Source organism: Larus michahellis, chromosome Z (genome assembly GCF_964199755.1).
Source record: "Larus michahellis chromosome Z, bLarMic1.1, whole genome shotgun sequence".
NCBI classification, from domain to species: Eukaryota; Metazoa; Chordata; class Aves; order Charadriiformes; family Laridae; genus Larus; species Larus michahellis.
In genome coordinates, this window is record NC_133930.1 from 52639602 (window position 1) to 52662258 (window position 22657).

General features: G+C 40.9%; 1 protein-coding gene across 1 annotated transcript in view; it reads left to right on the plus strand.

Moving 5' to 3' along the window:
• The window catches only part of SHB (SH2 domain containing adaptor protein B), a 70016-nt gene extending 47564 nt beyond the window's left edge, over positions 1–22452 (plus strand). The window contains exons 4-6 of the mRNA XM_074570121.1: positions 6399–6570; positions 10917–11036; positions 19595–22452. Coding sequence (XP_074426222.1) covers positions 6399–6570; positions 10917–11036; positions 19595–19778 — 476 coding nt within the window. The 3' untranslated portion in view covers positions 19779–22452. The remainder of the gene's footprint in view (positions 1–6398; positions 6571–10916; positions 11037–19594) is intronic.
• Positions 22453–22657: the final 205 nt, after the last annotated feature.

Genomic DNA, 22657 nt, shown 5'->3' on the forward strand with positions numbered 1-22657 from the left:
GAGGAGAAATGTATCTCATAAAGTTTGGAATTATATCAAATGGTGGGGAGTGTGTGTGTGTGCAGAGCTGCCATTCAGAGGTACCTGGACAGGCTGGAGAAATGGGCTGACAACAAGCTTACAAAATCCAACCAGGACAAACTCAAAGACCTGCATCTGGAGCAGACTAACCCTTTGCAATGATATGGACCAGGGATTCATTGAGTTGCTGGGTTACAGCTTTGCTGGAAAGGGCTTAAGGAGGCCTGGGGGCAAGTGGACTAAATGTGTCTAGCAGTGCTCCTCCCCAGCAGTGATGAAGGCTAGCAGCATCCTGGCCTGTGTGAACAGGAGCATAGCCAGTAGATCAAGCTAAGTGACTGTTCCTCCTTACTTCACATTTCTTGGACAACAAGTGTAATGCTGCGTCCAGTATTCTGATGCCAGAAGGATGTTGATAAATGTTGATGTCAGCAGAGAGCCACCAAAATGACAGGGAACTGCAGCACATGACTTGTGAGGAGATGCTGAGAGAACTGGGCTTGCTTAGCCTGGAGAAGAGACATCTTTGAGTGGATGTAGTAGCAGCTTTCCAATGTCTATGAGGAGATCTTCAAGAAGATGGGGCTAGGTTCTTCCCAAATGAGCAGGTTGTATGATGGAAAGATGAGACATAAGTTGAATCAGGAGAGGTTCTGACTTGATATGAGGAATTTTTTCTTACCTCTGCAAGGACAGTCAAGCATTGGAACCAATTGTCCAGTTCCAATTGACTTGCTCTTGCACTCTCCATCTTCATATTTTTTCATCCTGTGTGAAGAGATGACCGGATAAAGTTCTGAACAACCTGATCTGATCACAAAGCAGACCCTGCCTTGAGCAGGTTGGACTAGACACCACCCACAGTCCCTTTCCACCTGACTTATTCTATGTTTTTGCAATTCTCTGTACCATGATATTGCCACACTTCAGAAATGAGAAGTGACTTCTCTCCACAGCTATAGTGGGCTACTGTTCTGTAAACAGAGCCTGTTGTGACAATACCCTTCTTGGGTGTTTCTGTCATAATCCCCTAATAGGTAGGTGGATGTGGGTGACAGAAATGTGATTCTTTTCTAGGACAGTGGAGTAGAGCAGTGGTGATCTGTTGTGAGAGTGATTCCGCCTCTCTGCTTCATTTAGGTTGTGGGTGATTTGTGTTTGTTTCCAAGCCAAGCTGATATTTGCAGTATGCATCCTGTGCAATGTGGGTGGGACCAAGAGGCGCATGGATGAATCTGAAGCAGTTACTTAAAAAGAAACCTGTTGCTCAGCATCACCTTTCCTCTTATTGGTTTCCTATGGAACAGAGGAGGAGGTTAGAGAAAGCTGATCTTCGCTTCCTGGCAGCATGGTTTGCTATGGCATGTGAGCTGCTAATAATCTTGCAGAGTTCCAGGCTCAGCCACTTTCTTATTAAGCATATGCTGATAGTTCTTTCAAGCCTGGATCTAAGCCAGCATCCAGTTCTGCTGGATGCTGTGCAGGTAAAGTAGTCTCTTTCCCTAAAGAGCATGAACAGAAAAGTCTAATCTGCTTGTGTGACTTTTAGTAGGATACACAGTTCTGCTGCTGAGCTCTACCTGGTGGAAGCAAGCTTTGTTTTGGGTTTACCTGAGCTGGCTCATCTGCTTTTGCTGGACCAATTAAAATGCTTGCAAGACTTATGCTGGGAGATTGCCTGGCTGTGAGATCCTGGCGATGATTTGGGTTATCTATTGTGTGTCAAGACAGGCTAATCAGCAGAGACATGTATCACTAGGTTTCCAGGGCCACAATGGCTGTTTTGCACAAGTTGAATATCAGTCTGGCGTACGTCTGTAAATCCTTCTGCTTGGGTTTATGCTATGGCATGCGTGTCTGCCCCAGTTCAGTAGATACTTCCCTGCCTTTTCATGTGTGCCTATGATAGCAGCAGTGTTGCCTTTGTCTAGAGCATATGTGTAGCCTGCATCTCCTGACAGGTGTGCCTTACTACACAGCAGCATGATCCACAGTAACTCTGTTGTAGAGGTAAGATGTCTGCTACCTGGAAGAATCCACAAGCATGTCCCACAGGACGTGTAGGGATGTGAAGTGCCACAAGAAGTGGATTTGCGGTGTGTCTTAAGCTGGTCTGTGCATTGTTTTCCATGGAGTTTCTGTATTCTCCATTCCAGACTCTGGAGGGTTTTCCACCGTTTTCCCTTTGCCATGATGTCTACCACTTGCCCAGCTTTCTTTCTTTTGTTTGTGGTTTTCTTTTCCCCTTTGTTTTGTCCCACATAACTGCATCTATGTCTAGACTCGCTCATTCATCTTCCTACCTGACACCTGGTCCCACTCTGTTACCTTCTTCTGTCTCCTTGGAATTTCTCTTCTCCCACCTTCAGACACCTGCTCCCTATCACCCAAGACCCTCTCCTTTTAGCTGTGTGTGCATTTCTGCCCACAAGGAAGAAGGATGATGTGCTTCCTCATTCATCCCCATCCTTCTAGCCCCCTGGGCTAGGCCAGATGCCACGGGGAATGTCTGGGAATGTCTACAGTGACTACAGATTTCTGTCGAAGAGCTCCTGCAAGGAACTGACTGTGTTAACTGAAAGGCTTCCAGTTTTTTTTGCCAACTTGTCCAGTGTTTACTTGACTGGAGGCATGTTCAGCCATTCTTGTTTGTATTCTTGGACAGTTTGGGGGTAGAGCTACTTTTGAGCAAAGCATATTTTGTTTGAAGGTGAAAGAGCAGGGGGGAAGAAATGCTGAGCAGGTGACACTTAAGTCTTCAAAGGTGGAATTCTTTAGGACTATTTATCTCTTTGCAGCTTGTTTCTGTGGTTTAGCATAGTACAGGGATTCTGTGAGTTGAGGTTGTCTTTACATACTAGTTTTGATAATTTTCCGATGGCTAAGAGTAATATCAGAGTTATTGTGAGCTTTCCACACAAGGATGGTGATTGTGTGCTCCCAGAAGTAATTTTCCTTTCAAAGTATGCAAAATACCTAAACCAAAAAATTCATTCTTTAGCAAAACTGAGATACAAACTGTGGGACCGGTACACATCTGTCTGCAGTGAGGTCACACTTTGCAGATTTTTAAATTAGTAATACAGCAGACACAGAAATGGAATTATTAGTATTAAAAGTTATTGTCTTAAGAGTCATATGTGTGCATATGGAAATCTTAGACCTTGTTCTTCATGTATTGCGCATATTACATGAAATGGCTGATTTTTAATTCATCAAATACAAAGAACAAATGTATTAGTTTCTACTGCATACCTTTTTGTGCACAACTCATTTGGTGTTTGTTATGTCTTTGAGTTCTGTAATCGTATTCAAGCCCACTTTTTTGGTCTTTATCAGGTAAATTCTGAAATAGTTTTTTTGAGTGTTGATTTAAAAAAAATAATCTAAGTTTTAGCAATTGTTTTCTTCATCTGTAGTTTTTGGTTTGTCTACGTGTAACTGTAAATTAATAAGGCACAATACATCCAATATGAGATTTTATGATTGGCCTATCCTATGTGAAAATATTCTTCCAAGTATTATGTGGTTAACTCTTATGAAAGCACACTAAATTAACATATTATTTTACAGAAGTAAGAGGCTAAAAAGAAGTTTAATTAAAAAGTATTATGATATGGTTGAATTCCTTGTGGGTTCAGCATGCGGTGTTCTGTTTTAAAATGCTAGGAGAGTAAACATTTTTGAGATTAATTAGATTCCTTTGATTGCATCTGTCACTCATTATAACAAGGTATGTTTTCATTACCTGGTTATTTGTTACAAAGGATTGCGTAAGGATTGGCTCAAGCATAAATTCAAGCTGCTGTCTCATCTGGTGTCTCTATATGTAATCTAACTCCTAAAAATTATAAATGTTTAAAATACAGAAAGAAGAAGTCCAACTTTTAAGTTTGAAGCAGTGGAAGGTTTGCAGTGGAGAAGTATTGTACTGACTGCTGAGATGTGTGTTGTGCTTTCTGACTTACTGTATGTGTGAGAAATCAGGCCTTTCCAGGCTGTCACGTGCGGATAGCAAACCTTTGGGTAAAGGAAATGTATGTGAAGTCTGTAGACCCCATCATAGCATTGCTTCACAAAATAAGTGGCCCTCCGTTATGAAGAGGGCCATCTAGTACAAGTTTTCAGCACTGATTGTGGACTTCTCGAAGGAGGATCTGTAGATGCCAAACTTGGTCATCTCTGCTGGCTGCAACTGCCGTTGCACAGAAAACTGGTGCCTAGGACCCTGGGGGGCTCGAAGCAAGGGAGTTCTGGCATGCCCCCACCAGAGGGGTATGGTACCAGCCACAGGGCAGAGGAAAAGAGGCCACATGGAGAGTGAGGAAGGGTCAGGTATGCAGTCAGTTCCATAACTGTAAAGGCTATGTAAACAGAAGTACCATAACAGTAAAAAACTTTACAATCCCGGCTGCATGTAATTGAGCTTCTGAACCTTCACTGTATACGCTAGAGCTTTGGTTTAGAGGGTGTTTATAGCAGCTGAAACTCAGTCCTGATAACAACATTGCATGGGTTGATGCCTGGCTGGGTATTGCACTTGCCAGTCTAATCTGCCTGGATATCCCTTTCAGGCTGCTTCTTCCTGCCAATTTAATTTGCAAAAAAAGAAATAGGGCAGGAGTCCAGAGACATGCCTGAGCTTTTCAGACAGAGAAAACATTCAAAACCATCTGAAATTTAACTTTGTGCTATTTTTGGAGAACACATCCTGCTTCTAACCATCATGTTGTAAAGATATTATTGTTTACTGTCAGAACTGAGTTTCATGTGTGTTTTGTGAAATTATTTTTTTGGTGTCTGAAAGATGTTGTTTGGTCAGAAGCTTACATTAAGTTTACCAGTTTTCAGAGAGTTCCCAAATTACATCCAGGTGTTTTTCTTATAGTTGAAATAACAATGCTGTTCATATATGTATGTCACTGGCAAGTACACACATGAAATGTTTCTCCTTGTTATGCTAATCAGCTTTCATTATCCAGTAATGAGGTTAAATCAGAGTTTCAATTTTAAGAAATAATCAGCATATTTCTGCCATGCATACTTCAGAATATTATTAAAAACATTTGGCCAATTTTTGCAATAACTTTTGCTTACTTTCTATGAGTAGAGGGGAAATTTGGAAGTGTCCTAAGCCCCTTGAGGAAAGAATACAAAAATAACAAAAAAATGCTCCAAAACATTTCCCATGTCCCAACACATCTCTGCTCTGTATGCATTATCTTTTTGAACACTACAGCTGTCTTCCTGTTGCATGGAGTTGCTTTAAAACAGCAAGTACTACTAGCCACATGCCTGACTGTCTGTGTGTTATAGTAAGTTGAGTTCTAAATGCATGCTGTTGTAGGGAGTCTCTTTAATTGTCCTTATAACTTTTTCTTTGAATTTGGTGTTGAAAATCACAGAGGAGCTGCTTGCACTGTGTGTGTTTATGTGCATTGTGATGTTTGCCTTCTGATACGGTGAAATTTTTTTCTGCCTGGTCCCCGCTAGATGACCTCAAAACAATAATCCATCTGCAGCTGGGAGCTGTTTTGATGAAGAAACAAACCATAGAAGGCAGTGAAAGTCAGGAAGATGCTATGGGTAGCTCCTTTCACTGTTTCTGTTGGTATTCTGTCCTTCAATAGTTTGAAATTATAGATATGTAGAATCTGCAAGTGTAAGTGTAGTAAATGCAGGATGAGAATGCTGGCATCATTAGTATGTGCTTTGCCACAGATGTTGCAGTGCACTAAGATATTACAGCTTTGCAAAATAAGTTGTATTGCTTTTCTTGGAGTAATATAATTTGTGAGAGAGACTAACAAATGCCATTTTCCCCTTTCATCATTTTGTACCATAGTGTTTCAAGACAAAAGCTTTGTGCCAGCATTGTATAAGTGGATACAGTTTTTATTCATTGCTGCTTGACAGTAGTTCTGATGTGGATAGATGAGCGTTAGCTGTCTGGATTTACGCCCAGACCACTGTTAGGATGATTCCACATAAACTGAGGCAGGCTAGATGTTCTCACTTGTTTGTTGTTGTAATTACAGCAGGTGACTGAAAGCCAGTCTTTGTTACTGTTACATGTTTAACAGTATCATCTCTAAGGGAAGAAAGTATCAAATGTTAAGATGAGCACTAATTATTGTAAAAAGGTTTAGAAGACTGTGGGTTTTGTTACTGGAAAAGCAGGAGAGTTTTAGGACCATATTTATATAGTAAGTAACGCCTTTACCTGATACATATAGCTTTGCAGATAGACCACTACATCTTCATGCTACCGGGTGCATGTTTATTCTCCCTGCGAAGTGTGAAACCTCTCTAAGTGCTACAACTATTTTAGTCCTTGTTAACCTTGCCTGGAGAGGTAATTATTGTGTATCTTGCAGCCCAATTTAATGGAAGTGAGAAACGGCAAGCATCTCCTTGTCCCTCAAATGACCAGCGCAGGCAGTTAAGAGCACCTGGAGGAGGCTTTAAACCCATCAAACATGGCAGTCCAGAATTTTGTGGGATCCTGGGAGAGAGAATAGATCCAACTATTCAACTGGAAAAGCAGATGTAAGTAAGCACAGTAATTGATTTCTAGCTCTTTGCCTCCCCACTTACAGGAGCAGGAAATGTCCCAGATCCTGCTGTCCACCTCCCCCTCCCTCCTCAGTATCCCCTGTGTTAGTGCTCACAAAAAACTATTCTTATTCTGTAAAGTGTAAGTAACTTTTATGGGAGTCAAAATAGAGTTAAACAGGAAAGTCATCTCGGGAACACTGAATTTTATCTGCCAAGTATGTGCAGTTATTCCACTTTCAGCCGTGTTGACTACATTGCATTAGGGTGTATATCAATCGCGTATATACAAATTGTGCTTTAAAATGGCACAAATTCCAATTCCATATATTTATGGCATGTTTCTAGTACCTCAGATGTGCCTTGCATCTGGCAGTAATGCTGCTCCAGGAAGACACTTAAAAAACCACTTACAAAGTTTTCAGAAAAGAGACTGTTATTTCTACTCTAGTGGTGTCAAACTTGAGGGTGATATTTAGAGGCAATTTTGTCAGCTCCAAACTCAAGTTCTGGGGAAATTCCCTGGAGTGAATGTCTGGTATCCACGAGGGTGGCCTCTGTCCTGCCTCATTGTTACCCCTTCCTTCAACCATTTGGACAGACTGGTTGCGTGACAGAATGACCCACTGTCCCTGTATCATACCAAAAGTGCAGCCTCATAGAAGGGGACAGAATCCCCTCTTACACAAAGAAAGAAAAATCTTCTTGTGGAGCAATTTACACAGATATTTGAGAAGCCAATGGATTCACACAGTAAAACAAGGAAGCTGTGTCTTGAATCCCTGAAGGCAGTCCCATTCCAGACACTGTCATTCTAAGTTAGATGCAGAATTTATTTTCACAGGAGAGGGAGGGCATAATTTAGCATGGATGTGAGCGTGTTTTTTATGGGAATACTTTGTTCCTGAATGGTAGCAGTATTGAGAGGATTAGCAATCCTTTTGCATTTCAGATCCTCAGTAGGAGAGAATTGCCTCTGTCAGTTGCATCTGAGAGAAGGTAGTTCCAGAAATTCCTTTTTCTTTGACATTCTATTTTTACATGCAATATTTGGAAACTTAAATTGAAACAGAGAATAAAATCAACTGCATGGTGTCATATTCCATCCAATTAACCTCAGCCTTTGAACCTTCTGCTTATTGACAGATTGTAGACTTATCTCCAACAGAGGAAATACCAACTACTATTGTGAAATCACTCACTGATACTGATAGGTAAACTATTAGAAGGCTACAAATTTGACTGTAAAATTTGGTGCTCAGATTTGGGTAGTTCCAGCCCACCATAGCCTCAAAAAGTACATCTAAAATACTGCAGGAAATTGAGCATCCGTTAATTGACTTTTGACTCTTAAATATATTGTTGTGTAGTTCTGTCTTGTAGTATAACTGCAGTTATATGTAACTGCAATTGATAATAACTGAAAACTGCAGAGCTAGTTTTGCTTCCTTTCATTATTCAAATGTTAATCGCAAGAGATTCTTTTTGATTCTTTATTATGCAGGATCAGATTTGAAATGAATGCACAGTTAATAATGTGTCAGAAAATGGAAAAGTTTAGATTTATTGTACCTTAGATTATTGGGTGTTATTGTTTTTTACCTTATTATTATTATTATTATTCATAATAATTCAAACTGCTCAAGTTTTAGTAGCATTCTAACTTTCCACAGCAATGTCAAACTATTCCATCTTTGTCTACAAAAATTGATCTGTTTTTGTAGAAAGGAGTAAAAGATCTATAGGAAAGGGTGCATGCGAGTTGACAAGTGCATAGATAGGTTAAGTTTCCCAAACAGGCAAAAATACCAAGGTATGATAATATATCAAGAAAATACATTTAGTTGCTTGTGATTAAGGAATCTGTAACTATGAACTTACTAATGCACGGACCCAGGGGAATTGAATGAATTTGTTTCATTTCCTCAATAACAGTGAAAACTGTTGTTTCCATCGTCTTACTGAAAGTGAATTCCTCCCAGCCTTATACGCAAGATCTGGTGACATCCTGTTTTGCTCTGACCAATTCAGAAAGAGGGTACTGTTGTGCATTATATGACCTGTAGTAACTGATTATACTTACTGTATAGTTGATGCAGCTGTCCTGTCTTCAGTGAAGCTGTGGCCACTTTAGTGGCTGAAACCTGAGCATTGAGAAAGTAAGGGACGTCAGGAAGAACGTTCTATAAACCACAATCAGGATGCTTTCAGTCTTGGGAGGAGATCCTGATAGAGGTCGAATGTGTGATTATGTTTGAATTTTGCTTTCAGGTTTGCGTTGTGTGACTATGTTTTCCAGGATATCTTAGAAGTCATGCACGTCTTGAGGTTTTTATGTCCCATGCTTTGGTACCAGTATCTTTCACAAGTTGTCATTTAACTATTTTGTGATCACACCATTGACATTTGAATCTTTGACCTTTTCGCACAAATACATGTATGTTGATATTTAAAAAATAGACACACCCAAGGCAAACAGACCCAATACAGTTGAAACAGGAAATTGGTCAGGAACTTTAAGCTGATTATAGCACTATGCTTATCTTTCTAGCTAGCTGGAACAGGAGCAATCCGAGTGTCCCATTTACATGGGCATATGATTCATAAGCAATTACACTTCCGGATACTGTTGTTTACTCTCAGCCAAAACAGCTTCCAGGCATCACTTCTGAATCAGATGTTTTCCCATCAGCAGTTGTCTTCATACTTTGCTGTTTTTTTTCCAACTCTTTTAAAAGCAGGTTTTGCTTCCTGGAGACAGCCCTGCATTCCTTTTCCATGAACTTCTCTGCCAACTGGGGAACACCAGATCTGAAGAATATATTAAATACTTTCCTCTGAATATCAGAGTCCAGGGTATCTCCCTGGTTTTGGCTGCATCATATTTAATTTGGTTTTATTTGTCCCTTTGGGGAGAAAAGGAAGAAAAAATATTTATAGCTAATAGGAATAATTTTTAGACTCTCCCAAATCCATTTTATGATTTACACTTTGTGTTAATATTCTTCCCTTACTCTCAGAAGACAACCCAGTCTTTAAATTGCTTGTTGAGAAATATCCTTCAGCAGCAAATAATGGGAGATAAGGAAAACACAACCTGAAAACATTGGCATCTGTGTCTTTATTTTATTTGTGAAGTGATGGAGCTGTTGGGGCCTCCCTTTCTAGTCTGTCTTGAATATACAATAGTACAACCCTCTTTTTAGCTTTCTCTAATGCAGACTTTGGTTGTAACCAGGCACACAATGAATTTTTAATTTCAGCACCAACTTTTGTTTAGCATATTCATCAGATTTGACAATGGAACTGACATTAACACAAATTAGTTAAGAGCATGACTTCTGTCAAAGGGATCTGCCTGGTCTTTATTCACTCACTTTTTAGTTGGAACATCTCCGTTAGAGTGAGTTCAGCAGAGAAATAAAATTAGAACAAATGGAAGAAAAATTTTTTCCACAAGGCTGATGACAGTTCCTGGTAATAACAGAGAGCACTTCTGACGAAGCATTATACTGCAGGCATGGTAGTGTCACATTGTGCTTCAAAGTGCGTCTGGCAATGGCAGGGAAACATCTTCCTCAGAGATGTAAATGACCCAGTGCAGGGCCAGGCATATTACATTGCTTGGGAAACCTGGGGGAAGGGTCAAAGTGTTTACTGTGAGATTTTAATTGCTGATACAAAGCAGCATGTGCTGAGGATGTTCTTTAGTTGTAGTGGTCAGTTTAGTGAAGGACCCACCTCTCCTCTCCCCATTTCCTTTCTTCCCTGAATTTATCACACCCGCTCCACAGACCCACCAGAGATTTGCTTAAAGCACTCTGATTTGTCAAAGCTGAGTTTAGAGCAAGTGTCTTTGTTACAGATCTCCACACTTCATCACTTTCCTTCTTTCTCAAAGATTTATTTTAGCAAAACCTTTCTACTGTCAACTGTTCATATTCTTCAGATGTTATTTTATTTTTGTTTGCTTTTGATTGTTTTATTTTTGTTATTTTGTATCATAGGGATGAAATAGAGTAAATATGTATGTTGTGGATCTACTACTTGCAAGATAGAGATTATAATGTGTTGCTCTGAGTGGGAATTTCTTACATAAATATGTACACCAATACTATTGTATCCTCTCCTGATCTATTTTTTTTCCTTCAGCTGACAGGAACTACAGCCCTCCAAGTTAACTTCAGATAATGCAAGCAATGTGCTTTTTATCCATAATATGTTAGATCTTAAAGATATTCATGTGATATTAACCATTATTGATACCTTAAAGAAACAAAGTATTGAAAGGAGTATGAGGTGGAACATGTATGTGTATTAATCTCTCTGCTTTTTCCTAGATGGTATCATGGAGCAATCAGTCGGACGGATGCTGAAAACCTGTTACGTTTATGTAAAGAGTGTAGCTACCTTGTAAGAAATAGTCAAACAAGCAAGCATGACTATTCTCTTTCACTGAAGTAAGTACTTGTCAGTAAAACATAATAAATGCAATTTCTAAGCCATAACTTCTATAGAGCAAGAAGAGAAAAAAGATCCCGTTTATTGCTGCACGGGTTCAGCTCAGAAGGGCACCGAGAGAATTTGAGACTGTCAGTCTGCATGACTCTGCATGGCGTATAGTGACAGTCACTCAATTAGGACCTTGCGATTAGGGGATGTTAAGAGCTTTTTAGTCTTCACTTGATGCCCATTCAACTAAATAAACTTGGATTATTTTTTTTCTGGTTCTGATTTGAAATGCTCCTGCTACTTCTGTTTCAGGCTGAATAAGCAATTGTATTGTTTGAGGATTTTATTCCTTTGGCTTCGTACACGGAAGGAAGGCTTTGTGTGGTTTACTGTGTCTCGTGGTTTGGCCTCAGATGGCAACAAAGAGCCACGTGCAGCTCGCTCGGGCCTTCCCAATACGGGAAGAATCGGAAGAAAAGGCAAGACTCTTGGGTTGAGACAAAGGCAGTTTAACAGAACAGCAAAGGGATCAAGCAAACAACAACAATAACACGGATAGAGGCATATACAAACACGATTGTATGAGAGCTCCCCGCTGCTCACCCGCCGCTCACCCCAGCCCGCTCCGAGCAGGGACTTCCCACCCCCTCCCCCAGCAGCTCAGGGTGGGCATGGCTCACATGGCATGGAATACCAGGGAAAATTAACCCTATCCCCGCCGGAACCAGGACACTGTGGTAGAGATGTACAGTATTGCTACAACTCTTGAAAGTAAAAAGTCCAGGATCAAGGATGAAATATCTACAGAATTAGGAAATGAGCATTGTTCCAGTCTTAGTGCTGCTTTGAACTTGCCTCACCTACCTTAGGCTGATTAGGGTACGTTACAGATGCTGGCTTCAACATAGCATAGAACAGAATCATAGGATAGTTTGGGTTGGAAGGGACTTTCAAAGATCATCTAGTCCAACACTTCTGCTGTGGGCAGGGACATAAGCTCACTTGCTTTTCCAGCAAAGGAAAATTTCCAGGTTTTCCTTGCAGGAGAAAAAGAAGCTCCTTGACCTTGGTATAGGCAGTACAAGTGCAAAGAGAATTGTTTCCTTTCTTTCCTTCTCACAGGATAGGGTCTGATGTGGAATCTGCCCTTCCAAGTAAGTCTGGGACACAGGCCTACTTACCTTTTTCACAAGCATTACTCCTGCCAGTTTGGCTTTTACATGGTTTCTTCATCGGTCTGTTCTGGAAACACACTATGGTAAGGTAGCTGAATGACTGACCTTCTCCAATCTGTGTTTTCTGGAGCATAAGATTCTTGTACTACTCTTCAGCTTTTCTGCCATACATTTGTCAAAACTAGCGCTGACTCTGACATCTTGATGCAGTCTGTTAATTCTATATACCCTGTGATGACGACCGTTCTCCTGTGGCCCCTCTAAAGCTCACGTAATCCTCTTGAACTCATGGTATTGCAGTTAGAATTCATGTCCTGTCCGTTAGCCGGTGATCAATTTTCGTTTTTTCCAGGTTTGCAAATGAGTTGTTTGTTTGGTTCGAACTCCAAAATGACTGTTCCAAATGTAAGAAACAAGCATCAGAGTTGCTTTGTTACCAAATTAAAATGCATCTGTAGATAAAACATTCATCAGGGTGGTTTAAGTTGCTTGTGTCAACATCTGTTATTTTGAGATACCCTAGTTTACCCCAAGGAAAATTAACTGCATGTTAATTGGCCACCTCTAGGGCATCAAAGGAGGTCTTTATGATGTACAGATTCATGTGGTGCTCATCTCAGTTAGAAATAAGGAATTGTTATTGTTGATGACAAGCGTTTGAGGCAAAAAGCATCTTTCTATGGATTGTGATGCAGAGAGCTGGGACTTCTTGTCACCATTGTTTAAATTCTCCATAGCAAAAGACGGAATGAATATGTTTTACCTTCCCAGAACAAAGTGATCCCCAAAGGTCTGAGGGCAGCTGTGCACTCTCCTCCAGCAGCCCTGCATTGTTCCTTCTGTTTCCTCTTCCCTGTATTCCTTCAGGGTTGTAGGTATTTGGCTCACTCATACCCTCCCACTCTTTCCTTAAACGCAGTTTTCATTGCATAAGGCTGGGTAAAAACTGGATATCCGTACTCCCGGTAACTGTGTTGTGACCAGGGCTCCCAGTCTCTGGGTGCCATTGAAATGCCTAGTTGAGAGCTCCTTATATTCGGTCTCTCCTCTACCAGCAAGCAGGCTGGTCAAAGAAGCAGAAGCAGAAGTGCAAAGGGAAGAGGAGAGCCATCTCTCACTTTTAAGCGTGTTTTAGGTGCTCAGCAATGACTTCACTGCACATCAAGCTCATAGAGCTGCCTTCCTAATATAACAATAGAACAACGTCTCAGTATGGGATTGAAACATAATAATGTTTCAGTCTTGCTCAAAGAAGACCAGACACCTGCTGAGCTCTAGTAGCTAATTCTTTCAGTCAGGATTTCCCCTTCCCAAGGCTCTTTGCAGCAGCGTGTACCATGCCTGCACCGCTTCATTTACTGACTCTCATTTCAATTTCAGGGAAAGTGGCTGTTCTAAATTCTAGATTATCATTATTTCACAAGTCAACTAAATGTGCAAACTGTGAGTAAAACCAGTAATGGACTTTGCTTTCTGCTCTGTCAGGTTAATTTCTGCATAATCATTGCCATGGGAGGAAGAACAGAGCTGAATTCAGAGATGATGGTGTCTACTGACATACTGATCCTATGGATTCATAAACAGGCATTTGTTTTTTTCCCTAAATAGCAAAGGGAACTGCAAGCAAAGTTTTTTGTCATCATGGAGATGCAGGATTGATCTGTAGAAGAGGTTCTGTTTTCCAAAGCTGAGAACATAGACTTTGGGTGGTTCTGGTTTTTGGATTAATGCTAGAACTTGTACATTTTCATTGATTTAAAACACGTAATATATTCTTGGAAAGTTACTGTTGTGATATTGTAAAAAAATATGAGTTTCTTCCTGTCAATATAATATATAAAGAGGCAGTGGGATTTCTGATGGCTTGCTAAATCAGCAGTTGAATAGAAGTATTTAGAAGTGTATTACTAGTCTGCTGTTGGCCTAAAAGTAATAATAAGGACCTGGCTGTTAGCAGACAGCAAGGATTCTGTCACTTCTGCAGAACTCCAGCAAGCTAAACGTCCTTACTGCCTTCAAAGCAGTAGATGGGAATTGGTTATAGAGAATGGAGCCTGGGTTCAATAGAGTAGTCTTCAATCACATGTTGGATGCTGTTGCAAATGGGCACTGCTAGCCCTTGCTAACAGGGGGGAAGACACATTGTTTATTGTACCATGGAGACAGTTGCTGTCAGATATAGCACAGATGTCAAGCACAGATATTCTGTACTTGAAAAAGCAGAGCTGAGGCAGGAAAAGCGATGGACAGGTCAGCCTCTGAAATCTCCAGTAAAGGACTTTTCAAAGTAATCATTCATCTGTGGGAAAAGAAATGAGTTTTTCTTTTTCAGAGGAGATTTTAATTTATTTCTTTGTTGCTGTAGGTTAGCATGAAACATTATAGGTTTTGATCATGAAACATTGTAGGTTTTCTTCAAAGTGATGGCATATAATGTAAAATAAAATTTTGAAATGGAAAGGCATTTCAGAATGTAAAAACAAAGCAACACAATATGTGTATCCTACATTGCTAGAATGTTTTTTTTTTCTTATGTTACTGCAACGTTGTTACGTCTTTCCTTGCCCAAGTGACATTTCATCAAAATGAATGCATAAAAAACTGTTTTGACAAAATCTGTTCCTTCAGCAAAAACAGTGTTCAGAAGGCTTGGCCTATTTTTCTGATCATGAACATGAATGACGTTTCAAAGCCATTAACATTGTATGGAAAAAAATACTAGACTTAACATCTAATTAATATTTCTTGAATGGTTTTATATCACACTTAAGGCATAAGATAAAAAAAAGCAGTCTGATGTACTGTCTGCACAATTCCTTTCACATCCTCATCAGGTTTTGAAAACTGAAGGAAAATATGTCGGAAAGCTGTAATTCAAAGTCACTTGGTTTTATGGTTGTGTTGCAAAACATCTTAAATGAGGTGTGACTATTAGTCACATGGCAATTATTGTATCTGTGTAAACACCTGTGCTTCAGAGTTCCAAAGCAATTTGGTGCAGGGATTAGCAACTAGGAATTCTCCTGTTCTATATTTGAAACTCATGGGAATGGTTGCAATAAGTAAAGAAAGGAGTGAATATTGTCTGTAGTGGCACTGTTTTGTTACTGTTTTCCCTCATTTGAACACAAAAACTTGGCAAAGAATTATTGCAACATTTAAGAAATGATAGTGACATTCAGAATTCACAGTAACAATATCACATGACAGATCAGGTCCCAGCATCTTCTCTTGTAAAATGCGTATGTCTGATCTCTCCAAGGCACTGTCTTTCATCAGTGTTCACATATCTGAATTTGGGATTGCCATTTAGGTTCTGCTCTTTGAAAACCTTGGGCCTGGCAGGTTCCAATAGTTGTTGCTGTTGAAAGAGCTGAGATACTGGTATTCCAAAACCAGGACTACTCACTATCAGGCATATGTTCTGCTTGTACTTGTTCAGGTAGACTTCACAGTGCTCAAGAGAACTAATCAGAAACTGATTTACAACCAGTTAACCATGAGGTTTTTTCCTTATAGCTACCTGAAATTTCAGTAATCTCACTGCCTAAAATCCGAGCTTAGATTGAAATGGTTTGGAGGAGAGGAGGGAGGAGTACAACTTCCGGATTCCTTTCTTAACAGTTCTCTCTGTTCTCTCTCAGTTCTAGTCACTGGTCTAGCAGCAATAGTGCTGTTAAATAAGTGTAGATGCATTCTGCCCTTGCCAGTTACTAATAGGCACTGGTTCTCAATGAGTCCAGGCATACCAGACCAGAAGAGGGTAGACTGTAAGACAGACTTCAAGAACAAATGGGGAGGGGGAGGCAGCACAGGGATCCGTAGTGTAGATGTGAACAGTTTCGAATCCTATACACCTGGAAGTGCTTAATTCAAGGGCATGGTTTCAAGGTGCGAAGATGACTTTCTTCCAACTTAATTTGTTGTTCATTTTAGAAGATGAGAAATATTTGGTTTGATATTTCTAGCTGCAACTAGTGACAGCTCAGTTGATTTAGTTGGAACAAGGAAGGCAGATAACAGATTCACAATGTAACTTTCGGAAACTAAAAGGAGACTTGAAGGGAGTGAAGGAGGAAAGTATTTGAAAGTATGACTTTGTTTTCATCCACCAGTAAGCCTGGAATAATGCTCAATTTAAAGAGTTCTGGACATCCAGAGAAGTAGCAGGGATAGAAATTAGAACTCAGCCCATCATTAACAACGTGGTGATAACAATTGGCTCAAACACTTAACAGTCAGTAGAATCAGTTCACTGACTGAATGTTGTTGCCTCTCAGTTCTCCTTTGTGAACAGAAAATTGGCATGCTTGACACCGCAAAGCTTTGAGGTCACTTTTACACAGCTCCCAGTTGCCACCTCTGCTCTTCCTCACACAAAATGACCTCTGAAATCCATTTCTGAGACCTTTCCATTCAGACTGGGTTTTACCTAATGAAAGTAACTCCGATTTTTTTAGGAGAACCAAAAAAAACCAGAAATACATGAGAACGAAGAAAAACAGAATACATACATCCCCAATATAGTGGGATGTGATTTTTTTATGGAATTATTATTCCACAAGAAACAACAATAAAATCCACATCCATTTCAAAGCAGCCACAAAACACTACTAAGAGGAAGACCTGCAAAAGGGAAACTCTACGTTTTGACCTGGTCTAATTCTAAAAGGTGAAGAAACACCACGTTCGCTGAAGGGGAGAAGATACAAAGGAGATAGGGCATGAGATAGTATGGAGTTGGGAAATAACTGCTTTTCAGCAGTCAGAATGCTAGGTTAGATGGTCATTCATTTCCTCCCAGTTTTCCAACATACTGCATTGAAAAGAAAATGGGGTTGTTGGACTGAAGGCTGTTAGGGATGTCGCTTAATAATCAGAAGAGGTAGCTGAGAATGAAGATGACTAATAACTGAATGAAGATAACCTCATCTGCCAATGGCCATCTGACAGTTGAATCATCTGGGATGTTCCACAAAGATCCTGGTTAACAGTTGGTTTTAACAAAAAAGCTATGTGCAAATAAAATCTCCAGGTTTGTTAGTCTTAGGCAGTCAGCTTGCAATGGCTAAATGAGGAGATGGATAGTGAACCAAAGGAAGGGAACAATACATCTCTCTTCATAATATTTAAAGATGCCACCCCTGTTTAAAGGAAATAATTTAGAAAGCAATCATGATACAAAAGAGATTTTTTTCCACTGAGAAATTGATGTTTAGAGCAAGATTTTAAGCATGTAAAGCTGTAATTGCAGTGCCTGTGGTGGTTTGTGCTCACCAGAAAGTTTGAGAGAATTGTTGAACAAATCTGAAAGATATGAGCTTGATTGTGCTACAGGCACTTCCAAAGTAAGTGCTGCTCGTGCTAACTAGAAAATGGCAGTTTTCAGAGGAGCTGCTTTTAATATGGCATGATTTGTTTTCCTGCTGTAGCTTTCTGTGTCATCTTAGACTGGGTTTCTTTGCTGACATAGACTGACTGCAGTTTTAACACTGTTGTCTTTGTCCCTGAACAGGCTTGGAGGAAACAATGGTTTTGAGCCAGAAAGTTAGGGAGCTGTAAAGTTAGCAAGCTGTAAAAAGCCTCTAGGCCTCATTTTAACATCTTGAGGTGTGGAGCTGTCCTTTGCTCTTGTTTTCTTCTGCCTAAACTGTACAAACTTAAGATAGCCTACATGACATGCTAAAGAGAGAAGACACTGAAGGGTCACTGCTGGGAAAAGATGAGGTCAGCTCTACCACCTACTGTATTATATGGCAGTGTGGGTGCTACCAGTCAGAGTGGCATTATAGAATCACAGAATGGTTTGGGTTGGAAGTGACCTTAAAGATCATCTGGTTCCAACCCCCCTGCCCTGGGCAGGGACACCTCCCACTAGACCAGAGTCCACTAGCCCCATCCAACCTGGCTTTGAACACTTCCAGGGATGGGGCATCCACAACTTCTCTGGGCAACCTGTTCCAGTGCCTCACCACCCTCACAGTAAAGAATTTCTTCCTAATATCTAATCTAAATCTCCCCTCTTTCAGTTTAAAACCGTTACTTCTTGTCCTATCACTCCACTCCCTGATAAAGAGCCCCTCACCATCCTTCCTGTAAGCCCCCTTCAGGTACTGGAAGGCCACTATAAGGTCTCCCCGGAGCCTTCTCTTCTCCAGGCTGAACAACCCCAACTCTCTCAGCCTGTTCTCATAGCATAGGTGCTCCAACCCTCTGATCATCTTCATGGCCCTCTGCTGGACCCTCTCGAACAGGTCCGTGTCCTTCTTGTGCTGAGACTCCAGAGCTGGATGCAGTACTCCAGGTGGGGTCTCACCAGAGCAGAGTAGAGGGGGAGGATCACCTCCCTCGACGTGCTGGCCATACTTCTTTTGATGCGGCCCAGCATGCAGTTTCGTTTCTGGGCTGCAAGCACACATTGCTGGCTCATGTTGAGTTTCTCATCCACCAACACCCCCAAGTCCTCCTCTTCAGGACTGCTCTCAGTCCATTCTCCGCCCAACCTGTATTTGTGCCTGGGATTGCCATGACCCAGGTTCAGGACCTTGCACTTATATTGGATGGGTTGCTTTTGTGGCAACAGACAGGGCAGTTACCATGCCACTCTTTTCCTACCTGTATAATCATGAGCCTTTCCTCAAAGAGGCAGCATACTGCGCAGGCAGGCAGGTCATCTAGGAATAGAATGCTTCTGGTTTGGAAGTCACTGACTGGTTTCTGCCTGTAGAAGGGCTGCAGGATAGCAGCCTTTGCTCAGTACAGTGCAGGTGAAAGTCTTTATGCCATTAATCTTAGGAATGGGCTCATCTGAGGAAGTTTTTCTGGCTGAAGCCACCAGGTTCTGCACATAGCCATGTTCTGGGCAGTTGCTGCAAGGGTGGGATGGGTGTGTGGTATGTCCTGAGGTATCCATGGGACAGGACAGGACAGGCCTTTCCTCACCTGCTTATGGCCTGCCTATGTATCTATGAAGAGAGCCTCAGACTTCTGACAGGCCAAAATCAATGATACCTTTTGGTCCAGAATAATGATTTGCTGTAGTGAAAAGTGAATGTTCACAGGAAAACACTGGGGGGGACAGGAAAGGGGTTTTCCTCTGGCACACATCTGGATCAATTCCAGGATAAGCCAGCCTTGCACCTGTATCCATACAGCACAGGTGGTGAAAACAGAATATGAGTTTAGGCTGCCTTTCTGTTAGACTGTCCATGGGGGTTTGCAGCTTGCAGTCACTGTCCATCAGAGTCTGGCCACAGTCTTGGCCTGTCACCCAGCAACTACATGCATTTTGTTCTCCTGCATTCCCCTATGTCATGAAGGAGAGCCTGTTGTGGTGCTGCTACCCTCTTCCCTATGCACAAGCATGAACTAACACTTTGCTTTCCTTGCAGGAGCAGCCAAGGTTTTATGCACATGAAACTGACGAAAACCAAAGAGAAATACATCTTGGGTCAGAACAGCCCTCCCTTCGACAGCGTTCCTGAAGTCATCCACTACTACACCACAAAAAAGCTGCCCATCAAAGGGGCAGAACACTTGTCACTGCTCTATCCTGTGGCTGTGCGGACTCTCTAATAATCTAGTCTCACCCCTTCCTGTGGATGGGAGGTGAGAGGTAAGCTGGGTTGCACATAATTCATTGCCGGAATTCAGTGCTTGAGTCTGTGATGGAGAGCGGCAGCCTTTGTTCTTGGGAACATGGGCACTCTGCAGTTGTGTATGGGACTGTGTGTATAGACTCTCATGCTGCAGCATGCCTCTAGAACTGTGCTTCTACATAAGAGAAAGAAATCTTATTTTAGTGCAAGCAGAACAGATAACCTTCCACAGGGCTTCTCTGTGAGTAAAAGTACTTCCTAATGAAAGTTCTTTCTCAGTGTTTTGAGAAGAATCGACAAGTTCTACTCAGCAGTAAAACACCAGCGACTTTTATTGTCTTACTACCCTGAGAAACTTCTGCATGTGAAAGAGTAACCTGACTCTGAGGCACCCCAGGGTGTTCTTGGTGGACCTGAGAAGGAGCTGCCTAGCAGGCAAGTCTTTGTAGCTCTGGTCACTTAGCTTGGTGGGTTTTGGGTTTTTTTAATGCAGTTTTTTGGGGTAGTCAAATGTTGAACTACTAGGCACACAATCTTAAAATAATTTTGTGAGAGCAAATCATTGTTAATTATTTATGAACAGGGAATGTAATTAAAAAGTAGTTTGTTATATATTTTTATCTTTTTTGGTACACTAATCTCTTAAGGGGATACTGTCTTCATTTTCAAGTTTCATTCATAGACACAGGCAGCTTCTTGTTTGGGGCAGTTACACCATAATGTTTTAAGTAGTTGAGAATGAGTCATTTTAATATGTGGGTTAGTATTTATGCATGAGGTTGGTCAAACAGTTGTCTTACTGAAGTAGAAGACTAACAAGTGTGTGTCACTTTCCATAAGATGGCTCTTGCAGTTGCATAAATGAGAACTGGGGTATGTAGCAGAGCAGAATTTGTTTTTCTGGTGTACCAAGGCATTCTTAAAATATGGTCCCTTGACACGTACCTTCTGGCCAGTGTTTATTTTCACTATGAGCAGAAGCCTCCTGCTGTATTTCAGTCACTGTCAGCCAGAAGCACTCCAGAAGCTGCTCTGTACCTTCGTCCCGCCAATTCAGTGCCCGTCAACTGCAGAGAGATTTTCTACGTGCTCTGCGTGCTTATTTAATGGGAAAAGTGAAAAAAATATAATTGTGCAAAAAGTGGAACTGGGGAATTGATAGCCTGGTAGTCTTCACGTTGTGCCATCTCCCACCTATGTCTAGAATGTTGTGCAATAACCCATCAGCTGTTATAGCAGCAAACTGGTTATATGCAGTTTATGTATTTTACAGACTGCAACAGGACTGTGAAATTATGTGTTATTTAATTCAGCTTTCTTACCTACTACTCCCTTTTATGTATGCTTAGAAAGAAATGCAAATCTGAAAATTGTAATAGAATAACCACTTACTGTCTGTAAAAGTAGTGCTTCATTGTATTGTCTAATCTGATAAGAACCTCAAGGATTTCCCATATAATGTCATTGGTGATGAAAGTTCTGCCTCCTTTTAAGCCTGCCTTGTTCTTTATATGACATCCGACACAGTTTGAACAGGAGGGAATCACACATATGTGAGGAACCCAGTGCCATTATGTGCAGTGACAGTAGTGGGTCAAACTGTCCCTATCTCACAGAATTTGAAGCTGTGTTGGAATTGCTTCTTACTGGTTTTCTGAGAGAAGTGTGGCACAATGCAGTACAAAGAGACAACACTCCTCTGCAAGTGAAACCAAACACACCCTTTTTCATGTAGTCGTCTACACACCCTTTTTATTTCCCTAAAATCTTTGCAGACTCTTCATTCTCCTCCTAACATCATCCAATCGGCAAGAGCGTACAGGCACATTTAAGTTAACATATTCTTCTCTCACCAGAGTAGGAGTTCATGAAGGTGGCAGAGCTCGCAGAGATTAGGAATCAGATTGCACCTGCTGCTGAGTCTTTGCCTGTGTGGGCTCTGGCAACTCCATAACACCCCTTGGGGCAGGAATATATCATATTTCTTCTTTTGCATGTTGAAGTGCATTTTTGAGAATTGTTGCTGTTCTATGGCCTCTTCTTCTGTAACGGAAAAGCCCATACTCTCTCTAACAGCAATTACCAGTAGAAACCAACAGCATCGTTAACCAAGGCCTTGACAGGCTTCTCTAAGCACGTTGTGCTTAGCTTATGGGGATAACTGTTGTACCAAAACTTTCTTGTCATGGACCTGATTGAAAGTCAGCTGAAGCCAGCAGGTGCCACTTTATTGCTGCCTGCGGATTTCGGGTTGGGATCCCTTGCTTCATACAAATCAGGTCAATACGCATCATACAAATGTGTATACACTTTATTACAGCTTCAAGGATCAGATGGGTTCTTGGTTCAGCAAGAGGAAATCATCTCAGAAAATGTTGGTTGTCTGTGGAAAGTTTTTTCCGATTATTTTTTAAAAGGACTTCTAGAAAGTATTCAGTAATTGCAAAATAAATAAAACCAGGATTTTGTTTGCACTGTAATGTTGTCTTTGTTTATTTAAGTGATTGTATGATATTTTTCCAATGAAGGAATATTCTGCCCAGAATTTTTAATGTACAGTGAAAATGTGGTGTGTTGCAGTGTGTAGTATTGCATATAGGTGGAAGATCTCGTAGCGATCATACCTATATAGCACATTAAAAGTTTATTTTAAAAAAAATCGTAAACTTCTCCCTTTTCTTCCTCTAATTGTCAAAGTTTGCTCAGATTATCTTGAACAGCCAATAGTTGATGCAGCCTTTAAGAACAACTTGTGTTTCTGTGTCTTAATTGTGTAGTGAAAATAATCATTAGGCTATAATCTGGTTTGGAGTCTGAAAAATCATACAGCTCAGTTCTGCCCTGTGCACCTTTGCA